Here is a 12,292-nt window from a genome sequence, read left to right as displayed (position 1 = left end):
CACACACACACACAAACGAACACACACGTGCACACACACACGAACACACACACGCACACAAACACACGTGCACAAACACACACATGCACTTGAACACACTTAGGAACACACACACACACACACACAAACACACACATGAACACACACGCATACACACATGAACACACACGCACACACACATGCACACACACACACACACACAATCATGAAAACACACACACATGCACATGAACATACACACACACACGAACACACACACACACATGAACACATACATGCCCACACACACGCACATTAACACACACATGAACACCCACACGAACACACACACACACACGAACACACACGTGCACACACACACGCGCACACACACATGCACAAACACACACATGCACTTGAACACACTTAGGAACACACACACACACACACACGAACACACACATGAACACACACACGCATACACACATGAACACACACATGCACACACACATGAACACACACATGAACACACACACGAACACACACACACACACACACACACGAACACACACACGCGCACACACACATGCACAAACACACACATGCACTTGAACACACTTAGGAACACACACACACACGAACACACACACACACACACGAACACACACATGAACACACACACGCACACACACATGAACACACACATGAACACACACGCACACACACATGCACACACGCACACAATCATGAAAACACACACACACACACACTTTAGTGCAAATGTGCTCCAAATGTCAGCCACATTTAAGCCGAATTTTTTTAATGTTTTAATTTATGAACTAGCCTTGCACATAATTTATCGCCATCCTCGTGACGGACACATCCTCCATGACTTCTCCTATTTTGACGCCAGTCGTGCAGTAGTATTATTATTACTATTAGTCATTATTACAATTAGTCATGCAGAGTGTGTGTGTGTGTGTGTGACATTCCACTGGTGGGGCGTGCTGGAGCCCACGCAGGGACGCCACAAATGCTCTCATGTTGCACGTTTATAAAAGGCTTTAAAAGACAACATCATCGCTACGTAAGCCCGGCCCCACTCTCTGCACAGTCACGCGTGGAGGAGGAGGAGGAGGAGTGGGCGTGTCCCTCCTATCTTACCTGTGCGAGACTCCTACCTGCGCGGCTGCGATAGAAAAGGCGCTTAAAAGTGCCGTTTTTTTTGTTTTTTTTCCCCACCCAACGGGATTCCTAATTAGGCGGAAAAAGGGAGGAACTTCCTCCAAAGCTGCTTTTTAGTCCCCCACTCACCGTGGACCCCTTCCAGCATCTCACCTGGCCGCGCACGCACCATGGACTGCAGCCTGGGGAAGGTTCCACAGGTTCCACAGGAGCTCGGCGCAGCGGGAGAGAGTCGCCATGTGTGCACGTGGAAGGGTTAGTTAGCAGGTTAGTTAGTGATTCCACAGTGCATGGCCCACGCACGGAGTGGCAACGACCATGCACAAGCCCCTCCGGACCTGCACCTTGTACCGCGTGTTCCTGTGCGTGGGCATCCTCTACCTCAGACTCGGGTGAGTTGACCTTCACACACGCCACTCAAGTCCACGGTCGCGACGTTTTCCGGCTTTGTTCCGCCCCGTGGGAGCGCGTGATGCGCGTAATGATGAGTGCACACTTGTTATACCTGCAGACACGCATACCTGCTGTTTTTTTTTGAAAGTCCACACAAGAGTTGTATTTCCACATTCCATTGGCCCAGACTTAGTTTTTACCTGTTTTCTCCTCATCCCTCCCTCCGTGGAACACCCAGGAAGACGCTGGTAATGTGGACCATGGTGGGAAGTACAAAGTACACCAATGTACACAAGTACTCTGAGGACACAAGTACATCTTGTATTGCAGTAAATAGTTGCCATCGGTTGTCGACAGAAAAAAGTTGGGCGGGCCCCCCTGGGGGGGGACACATTGACTTGTCAATGTAGACCAGACCTGGGCAAAATAGGGCCCGCGGGCCACATGCGGCCCCGTTCTACATCATTTTTTTTACACCTTTAACATCAAAAGTGTATTTGCCATTCAGATGTTTTTAAGTCTTGAACTATAGAAATGATCTCAATGGTTGAAATCTGCACTTTTGGGTGTTATAGGACTTATTGCAGTAATCTAGGTCACAGCAGTTCAGACCAGGAACAAAAGCAGAGTGGGCGGGGCTTGTTTACAGAGCAGCCAGCCCCAAAAACCTGCGTCAGGAACGGATTTGTACGTGATAATATATCATTTTGTAGGTGTTTATCACATTCATATTTTGCTGTTTGTTACATTTTTGCATGATTGTAAAATATACACAACTATGGAGGAGTTGGTCTGGGAAGTAAAATATGTTGTTAGTATTCAGTGTTTTATTGTTCATAGTTAATATTGTTAATCCCACGTAAAAAAAGAGCGATGTTCAAAGTTTGTTAATATTCAGTGTTTTATTGTTCATAGTTAATATTGTTAATCCCACGTAAAAAGGAGCGATGTTCATATGTTGTTAATATTCAGTGTTTTATTGTTCATAATTAATATTTTAAATCCCACGTAAAAGAGGAGCGATGTTCATATGTTGTTAATATTCAGTGTTTTATGGTTCATAGTTAATATTGTTAATCCCATGTCAAAGAGGAGCGATGTTCATTTGTTGTTATTATTCAGTGTTTTATTGTTCAAAGTTAATATTGTTAATTCCATGTAAAAAGGAGCGATGTTTATATGTTGTTAATATTCAGTGTTTTATTGTTCATAGTTAATGTTGTTAATCCCACGTAAAAGAGGAGCGATTTTCATATGTTGTTATTATTCAGTGTTTTATTGTTAATGGTTAATATTGTTAATCCCACGTAAAAGAGGAACGATGTTCATATGTTGTTAATATTCAGTGTTTTATTGTTCATAGTTAATGTTGTTAATCTCACGTAAAAGAGGAGCGATGTTCATATGTTGTTATTATTCAGTGTTTTATTGTTAATGGTTAATATTGTTAATCCCATGTAAAAGAGAAGCGATGTTCATTTGTTGTTATTATTCAGTGTTTTATTGTTCATAGTTAATATTGTTAATCCCATGTAAAAAGGAGCGATGTTCATATGTTGTTATTATTCAGTGTTTTATTGTTAATGGTTAATGTTGTTAATCCCACGTAAAAGAGGAGCGATGTTCATATGTTGTTAATATTCAGTGTTTTATTGTTCATAGTTAAAATTGTAAATCCCACGTAAAAGAGGAGCGATGTTCATATGTTGTTATTATTCAGTGTTTTATTGTTCATAGTTCATATTGTAAATCCCATGTAAAAAAGGAGCGATGTTCATATGTTGTTAATATTCAGTGTTTTATGGTTCATAGTTAATGTTGTTAATCCCACGTAATAGAGGAGCGATGTTCATATGTTGTTATTATTCAGTGTTTTATGGTTCATAGTTAATATTGTTAATCCCACGTAAAAGAGGAGCGATGTTCATATGTTGTTATTATTCAGTGTTTTATTGTTCATAGTTCATATTGTAAATCCAACATAAAAGAGGAGCAATGTTCATATGTTGTTAATATTCAGTGTTTTATTGTACATAGTTAATATTGTTAATCCCACGTAAAAGAGGAGCGATGTTCATATGTTGTTAATATTCAGTGTTTTATTGTTCATTGTTAATGTTGTTAATCCCACGTAAAAAGGAGCAATGTTCATATGTTGTTAATATTCAGTGTTTTATTGTTAATGGTTAATATTGTAAATCCCGCGTAAAAGAAGAGCGATGTTCATATGTTGTTAATATTCAGTGTTTTTTTGTTCATAGTTAAAATTGTAAATCCCACGTAAAAGAGGAGCGATGTTCATATGTTGTTATTATTCAGTGTTTTATTGTTCATAGTTCATATTGTAAATCCCATGTAAAAAAGGAGCGATGTTCATATGTTGTTAATATTCAGTGTTTTACTGTACATAGTTAATATTGTTAATCCCACGTAAAAGAGGAGCGATGTTCATATGTTGTTAATATTCAGTGTTTTATTGTTCATAGTTAATGTTGTTAACACCACGTAAAAGAGGAGCGATGTTCATTTGTTGTTATTATTCAGTGTTTTATTGTTCATAGTTAATGTTGTTAACACCATGTAAAAAGGACCAATGTTTATATGTTGTTAATATTCAGTGTTTTATTGTACATAGTTAATGTTGTTAATCCCACGTAAAAAGGAGCAATGTTTATATGTTGTTAATATTCAGTGTTTTATTGTTCATAGTTCATATTGTAAATCCCATGTAAAAAAGGAGCGATGTTCTTATGTTGTTAATATTCAGTGTTTCACTTTACATAGTTAATATTGTTAATCCCACGTAAAAGAGGAGCGATGTTCATATGTTGTTAATATTCAGTGTTTTATTGTTCATAGTTAATGTTGTTAACACCACGTAAAAGAGAAGCGATGTTCATTTGTTGTTATTATTCAGTGTTTTATTGTTCATAGTTAATGTTGTTAACACCATGTAAAAAGGAGCAATGTTTATATGTTGTTAATATTCAGTGTTTTATTGTACATAGTTAATGTTGTTAATCCCACGTAAAAAGGAGCAATGTTTATATGTTGTTAATATTCAGTGTTTTATTGTTCATAGTTAATGTTGTTAACACCATGTAAAAAGGAGCAATGTTTATATGTTGTTAATATTCAGTGTTTTATTGTACATAGTTAATGTTGTTAATCCCACGTAAAAAGGAGCAATGTTTATATGTTGTTAATATTCAGTGTTTTATTGTTCATAGTTCATATTGTAAATCCCACGTAAAAGAGGAGCGATGTTCATATGTTGTTATTATTCAGTGTTTTATTGTTCATAGTTCATATTGTAAATCCCATGTAAAAAAGGAGCGATGTTCTGTTGTTGTTAATATTCAGTGTTTTACTGTACATAGTTAATATTGTTAATCCCACGTAAAAGAGGAGCGATGTTCATATGTTGTTAATATTCAGTGTTTTATTGTTCATAGTTAATGTTGTTAACACCACGTAAAAGAGAAGCGATGTTCATTTGTTGTTATTATTCAGTGTTTTATTGTTCATAGTTAATGTTGTTAACACCATGTAAAAAGGAGCAATGTTTATATGTTGTTAATATTCAGTGTTTTATTGTACATAGTTAATGTTGTTAATCCCACGTAAAAAGGAGCAATGTTTATATGTTGTTAATATTCAGTGTTTTATTGTTCATAGTTAATGTTGTTAACACCATGTAAAAAGGAGCAATGTTTATATGTTGTTAATATTCAGTGTTTTATTGTACATAGTTAATGTTGTTAATCCCACGTAAAAAGGAGCAATGTTTATATGTTGTTAATATTCAGTGTTTTATTGTTCATAGTTCATATTGTAAATCCCACGTAAAAGAGGAGCGATGTTCATATGTTGTTATTATTCAGTGTTTTATTGTTCATAGTTCATATTGTAAATCCCATGTAAAAAAGGAGCGATGTTCTGTTGTTGTTAATATTCAGTGTTTTACTGTACATAGTTAATATTGTTAATCCCACGTAAAAGAGGAGCGATGTTCATATGTTGTTAATATTCAGTGTTTCATTGTTCATAGTTAATGTTGTTAACACCACGTAAAAGAGGAGCGATGTTCATTTGTTGTTATTATTCAGTGTTTTATTGTTCATAGTTAATGTTGTTAACACCATGTAAAAAGGAGCAATGTTTATATGTTGTTAATATTCAGTGTTTTATTGTACATAGTTAATGTTGTTAATCCCACGTAAAAAGGAGCAATGTTTATATGTTGTTAATATTCAGTGTTTTATTGTTCATAGTTCATATTGTAAGTCTTTATTTTCATGTACATTTTGGGCGTCTCATTCGGTAAAAAACTGTAAAAAATGTTTTGAGGTGGTCTGTACGAACTTTTTTAGAACTCTATGGGACAATGTGACTTTTGGTATTAGTGATCCTGGAAAAAAAGGGACCCAAACACACATACGCCTTATAATCGGGTGCACCCTATGGTCTGGAAAATACCGTAATATTGGAGTGGGCCAGGGGCCCCTCTGTAGTGGAACATTTGGGCCCCGAGGTCAAGTACAGGCAGTGCCACACATTTCAGTCATAGTTGGGTTTGTAAACTAAAGTTGCATTTTATTTTGCAGCACACTTTCGCTTTATTTTGTAAAAATTCAAAATGAAAATTAAAGCTGCAAGCAGCGTTGGTCGGGCCCGCGTATTTGGCAGGTGCTAGTCCTAAGTGTCCCAATACTTTTGTCCAGTTTTAGTCCCAAGTGTCCCAATACTTTTGGCAAGTTGTAGTCCTAAGTGTCCCAATACTTTTGGCAAGTTGTAGTCCCAAGTGTCCCAATACTTTTGTCCAGTTTTAGTCCCAAGTGTCCCAATACTTTTGGCAAGTTGTAGTCCTAAGTGTCCCAATACTTTTGTCCAGTTTTAGTCCCAAGTGTCCCAATACTTTTGGCAAGTTGTAGTCCTAAGTGTCCCAATACTTTTGTCCAGTTTTAGTCCCAAGTGTCCCAATACTTTTGGCAAGTTGTAGTCCTAAGTGTCCCAATACTTTTGTCCAGTTTTAGTCCCAAGTGTCCCAATACTTTTGGCAAGTTGTAGTCCTAAGTGTCCCAATACTTTTGGCAAGTTGTAGTCCCAAGTGTCCCAATACTTTTGTCCAGTTTTAGTCCCAAGTGTCCCAATACTTTTGGCAAGTTGTAGTCCTAAGTGTCCCAATACTTTTGTCCAGTTTTAGTCCCAAGTGTCCCAATACTTTTGGCAAGTTGTAGTCCTAAGTGTCCCAATACTTTTGGCAAGTTGTAGTCCCAAGTGTCCCAATACTTTTGTCCAGTTTTCGGCCTAAGTGTCCCAATACTTTTGTCCAGTTTTCGGCCCAAGTGTCCCAATACTTTTGTCCAGTTTTCGGCCTAAGTGTCCCAATACTTTTGTCCAGTTTTCGGCCTAAATGTCCCAATACTTTTGTCCAGTTTTCGGCCTAAATGTCCCAAGACTTTTGTCTAGTGTACCTACCTTGTCTGCATTGTGTGGGCACGTTGGTGCTTCCTGCTTTTAAGCAGCCATCTTAAAAAAACAGCAGCATCAGCGCAGCGGGTCTTTGAAGGGTCATAAAATCAAAACCAGAGCAGGTATTAAAACACTGTTCTGTTATTTTATTCACAAGGGTTTAATCTCTCTCCTGTGTTAGTTTGAAGCCGAAACGACAAACGCGCTCAGAGGAGATAGTTTTTGAAGGAAGGTGACCGGTTTTTACAAAAAAATTGTTTTGAAGGGGGAATAGCAAACTTCCTGTTGATTTTTGCTGGGGGTTGTCAATTTATGAAATGTAGGTCTAAGTGAGCCCTACATAGAGGTTTTTGTTTCATGTCTCTCCGACCTTCCCAGTGGGAGTTACAGGCAGTTTTGTCAGTTTTTTCATCCGAGGAGCAGTTTTTTGTGCGTTTCATTAAAAAATTGCGCTAGAGCACAATTTTGAGATTTGGGGTTAGGTTTTTTTATTAGATCGCAATTTTTGCCAGTCCTGATGTGTGCGTTCAGTTTGGTGAGTTTTGAAGCGTGTTAAGGGGGTCAAATTACAGCTCAAAGAGGCAAAAGTGACTGTTTTTAGTACTTTTTTTGTCTTGAAGGGGGAATTGCCAACTTCCTGTTGATTTCTGCCCGATGATATACAGTTATGAAAACTAGGTCTAAGTCAGACCTACATACAGGTTTTTGTTTCATGTCTCTCCGATCTTCCTAGTGGGAGATATAGGCAGTCTAGTTTTTTTTTTCCTAGGGGGCGCTAGAGCGCAATTTTGAGTTTTGGGGTTCGGTTTTTTTAAAAAAAGGTAATTTTCGCAGGTCCTGATGGGTGGGTCAAATATGGTGAGTTTTGAAGCATGTTAAGTAGGTCAAATTACAGTTTAATGTGGCGGCGGAAGAATAAAGAATAAAGAATAAAACCTTACAAATTCAATAGGTCCTTATGTCCCATTGTATAAGGACTCCAAAGGGAGTCCTTATACAATGGGCCATGCGGGCCCTAATAAACACCTGTTGTGCTTGAAATACTCATATTGGACACTACATTAGGGAATAGTGCTCAGTTTACAATCTTACTCATATTGTGTTTACCATATAGTTAGTAGTAAAACTCCAGTTTGTGTGAGTGTGTGTGTGTGTGTGAGAATGTGTGTGTGTGTGTGTGTGTTTACTAAGCCCAGCCATTTAGCTCATTCCTTCCATCCCCTTTTTACTCTCACTAAATCTTTCATTGTACCCTCTTCATTTACGTCGACTGGAGCCTGCAGGTGTTGACTGACAGCCCCGTAGCAACACACACACACACACACACACACACACACACACACACACACACACACACACACACACACACACACACACTCACACACACACACTCACACACAGGGCCGGCCCGTGGCATAGGCCGTATAGGCAAATGCTAAGGGCGCCGTCCATCAGGGGGCGCCACGCCAGTGCCACAAATGTTGGAGAAAAAAAAAAAAAAAAAAAGTTGGTACTATTATTTCTAAATACAAAAAATAATCCCACGTTAATTAAAATGCAAAGTAAAGCCTATTTAATAGAAATATTATTTGTTACAAAATTACGCCCCCATCCACCCCTCCCCCCCCCCCCCTCCCCCGCACAGTGCGCCCCCTCCCTTCCCGTATCATGACTCTTTTTGGACGTCACCACATCAAAAAATCAACACAAGATGTCAAAACGGCCAAAACTGTCAGGTGCCCAGGGAAGAAAAAAGAGAAAAGAAGAGGAGGAGAAACGAGAAAAGACAGAGTTAGCAGGTAGGTAACGTTAGCCTACATGAAATTATTTGTCTGTTACAGAATGTGATAGTAACCTGGCTTTTTAGCATGAAGCTAATGTTACATGATTCGGCAATTGCTAATCAATAAATAGCTAGTTCTGTTTTAACGTCGGGTTAATATTGTGGAGGGGGCTAAATTGTTATGGAAAATAATAATGTAACGTTAGGTAATTACTGTACTCCCACCTTACATTCCTCAGGGACATTTGTATTAGATCTTTTAAGCAGGTGTTTTTTGTTTACATTGTTATTGCCTTCTGGTTAGCTAATGTTTGCCCTGCAGGTAATAGTCACTTTTCCACCCCTTTATATATTAGGTATAGTTGTAAGTAAAAAAAAAAAAGGTCAAAGACAAAGCTTTTCGGTTTCTTGTGAGTATATACACTTCACTGCCGAGGTGGGGGGGGCGCCACCTAAAATCTTGCCTAGGGCGCCAGATTGGTTAGGGCCGGGCCTGCTCACACACACACACACACACACGTTTGAGTGCTGTATGTCTTTTATTTAATTTATTTTTTTATTTTATTTTATTTTTTTATTTGTATTTTTTTATTTTATAAATTTTTTTTAATTTAATTTTATTATTATTATTGTTATTTTTTTTTTTTTTTTTTTTTTTTTTGAGTGCTATATATCTTGACAAGAGTGCACTAATACTACAATAATCACATTGCAAGACCCCTTTGAAGACCTAGTCAGTGTGGGATATTCCAGCGTTCTGGTGCTATAAGAATATTTGCCATATTCCGGTCCAAAGCTTGCATATAACACCAACTTGTGGACTCATCCTGCCCAAAAAAATGTGCTGATCCCCCCCTCCCCCCTCCCCTACTTTTTTTTTTTTGCACTGTGATGACTGTTTGTTGATATTCGGAGGGGAGGCGGCGGGTGATGATGAATGAAACCCGGGATCAGTGCCCCCTCCTCCCCGCCTCCCCTATTGTCAAAGTGGGCGGACTGCAGTCGTCGTCTCCGGCCGCCCAATGGCAGCGCAGCCACTTTTCCTGCTGCCATGCGCGGTCCCTGAACGCAGCACCACTATCACGGAGCGCTGCAGCGGAGACATGTCAGAGCCCAGCCCGGCCCCGGCCTCGCACACACGGCCACGGCACCTCGGAGCGGCGTAGACGTGACGCGGAGGGACTCATTTGGAACTAAAGGGACTTTTTTTTTTTTTTTTTTTTTTTTTTTTTTTTGGGGGGGTGGGGGGTGGAGAAAGTGTGCGTTTTCTCCATCTGGCCTTATCCCGCACCTCCATGTCATCATGATCCTCTTCTCGTCGCGCAGCGTGCTGCTGTCAGTCTACTACCCGCAGATCTTCCTCATCCTCACCAGCGGCAGCTACCTGTAAGTCCCGCCAATTACCCGTACTACCTGTAAGTCCCGCCAACTACCTGTACTACCTGTCAGTCCCGCCAATTAGTCCATTAGCGCCAAATGCTGCGCGCGCACTTTCTCAAGTCATCTTTCTTTCTCTTTTAACTTCAAAGCAAAAAGGTGACATGCACAAAAAGTGGGTTCTAGTTTTACAATCAGGCCGTGCCAAGGACACCTAAACGCACACAATGATTTGAGCACCTTGTGACGGATAAAAAGTCATTATTTAAGCATTACAAACACGGTTAGGGTTAAGACTGAAAATCATAAATAGTACCACCATAATGACAACATTAAAATACAGTAGTGTATTAGACCTAAGTATTCGTTAGGTACCACCATAATGACAACATTGAATACAGTAGTGTAGTAGACCTAAGTATTCATCAAGTACCACCATAATGACAACATTAAAATACAGTAGTGTAGTAGACCTAAGTATTCATTAAGTACCACCATAATGACATCATTAAATACAATAGTGTAGTAGACCTAAGTATTCATTAAGTACCACCATAATGACAACATTAAATACAGTAGTGCAGTAGACCTAAGTATTCATTAAGTACCACCATAATGACAACATTAAATACAGTAGTGTAGTAGACCTAAGTATTCACTAAGTACCACCATAATGACAACATTAAAATACAGTAGCGTAGTAAACCTAAGTATTCATTAAGTACCACCACAATGACAACATTAAATACAATAGTGTAGTAGACCTAAGTATTCATTAAGTCCCACCATAATGACAACATTAAATACAGTAGTGTAGTAGACCTAAGTATTCATTAAGTACCACCATAATGACAACATTAAAATACAGCAGTGTAGTAGACCTAAGTATTCATTAAGTACCACCATAATGACAACATTAACATACAGTAGTGTAGTAGACCTAAGTATTCATTAAGTACCAGCATAATGACAACATTAAAATACAGTAGTGTTACAGTTTGAACAGTAACACTGTGTTTTGAGTATTTCATCTAAGTAGCATACCACTAGATGGAGCCTGCGTGGGCAGTGAGTGATATTGTCATGGCAACCTGCAGGAAATGCCAGCGACAGCTATAACGGACCTATTTCCATTTAAAGCAGGGGTGTCCATATGTGCATAAACTCTCACTGCACATCATTTAATGACGATTTAGCAGGAGATTGTGTTGACAGTTTGAATAGTGAACATCACCACAGCTGCCCTAAATGAAGCCTGCTGATGATTGTCTGCAACGGTGAACAAGTCGGTGTGTTAAAACATATTATTATTATGATCATGCATGGATGTTTGAAATGAACTGTTTTACAAAAAGAAACAAATAGTAAAAGTACTTTTTTCCCCCCATTAAGATATCAAAGATGTCACCCCAAAAATGGAAAAAGTGGCTAGAATATAAAGACAATATAACATGGATGCATATGCAAAAGTGCAATATGTTTATCTGTACAGTAATCTATTTATTTACCGGATTTTTCGGAGTATAAGTCGCACCGGCCGAAAATGCATAATAAAGAAGGAAAAAAACATATATAAGCCGCACTGGAGTATAAGTCCCATTTTTGGGGGAAATGTATTTGATAAAAGCCAACAGCAAGAATAGACATTTGAAAGGCAATTTAAAATAAATGAAGAATAGTGAACAACAGGCTGAATAAGTGTACGTTATATGAGGCATAAATAAGCAACTGGTATGTTAACGTAACATATTATGGTAAGAGTCATTCAAATAACTATAACATATAGAACATGCTATACAATCTGTCACTCCTAATCGCTAAATCCCATGAAATCCTCTTCCTCGAATATTATTTGATATTTTACGGTAATGTGTTAATAATTTCACACATAAGTCGCTCCAGAGTATAAGTCGCAAACTGTGAAAAAAACTGCGACTTATAATCGGAAAAATACGGTATATATGCAACTTTTATCCTGCACTACCATGAGCTAATGCAACAACAATCCGTTGTTATCTGTACTGTAAAGTTCAAATTTGAATGACAGTAAAAAGGAAGTCTAAGTCTAAATTATGGTTGTTTCCGTGCATTCCCTGAACA

At 38.5% G+C, this 12,292-nt stretch overlaps 1 protein-coding gene across 2 annotated transcripts in view; it reads left to right on the top strand.

The window, feature by feature from the left end:
- The first annotated feature begins 1,402 nt into the window (after positions 1-1,402).
- wnt7bb (wingless-type MMTV integration site family, member 7Bb) overlaps positions 1,403-12,292 on the top strand; it is a 139,306-nt gene continuing 128,416 nt past the window's right edge. Inside the window, exon 1 of one of the 2 annotated variants that reach the window (XM_072914000.1) lies at positions 1,403-1,556. In XM_072914000.1, the coding sequence (XP_072770101.1) occupies positions 1,483-1,556 (74 nt within the window). In that variant the 5' untranslated portion in view covers positions 1,403-1,482. Of the gene's footprint in view, positions 1,557-10,118; positions 10,202-12,292 lie in introns of those variants that run through there. The other variant, XM_061969431.2, reaches the window with a different exon arrangement.

The sequence above is a fragment of the Nerophis lumbriciformis genome, linkage group LG10 (genome assembly GCF_033978685.3).
Source record: "Nerophis lumbriciformis linkage group LG10, RoL_Nlum_v2.1, whole genome shotgun sequence".
In the NCBI taxonomy this organism is placed as follows: domain Eukaryota; kingdom Metazoa; phylum Chordata; class Actinopteri; order Syngnathiformes; family Syngnathidae; genus Nerophis; species Nerophis lumbriciformis.
This window is presented reverse-complemented; position numbering and strand designations above follow the sequence as displayed.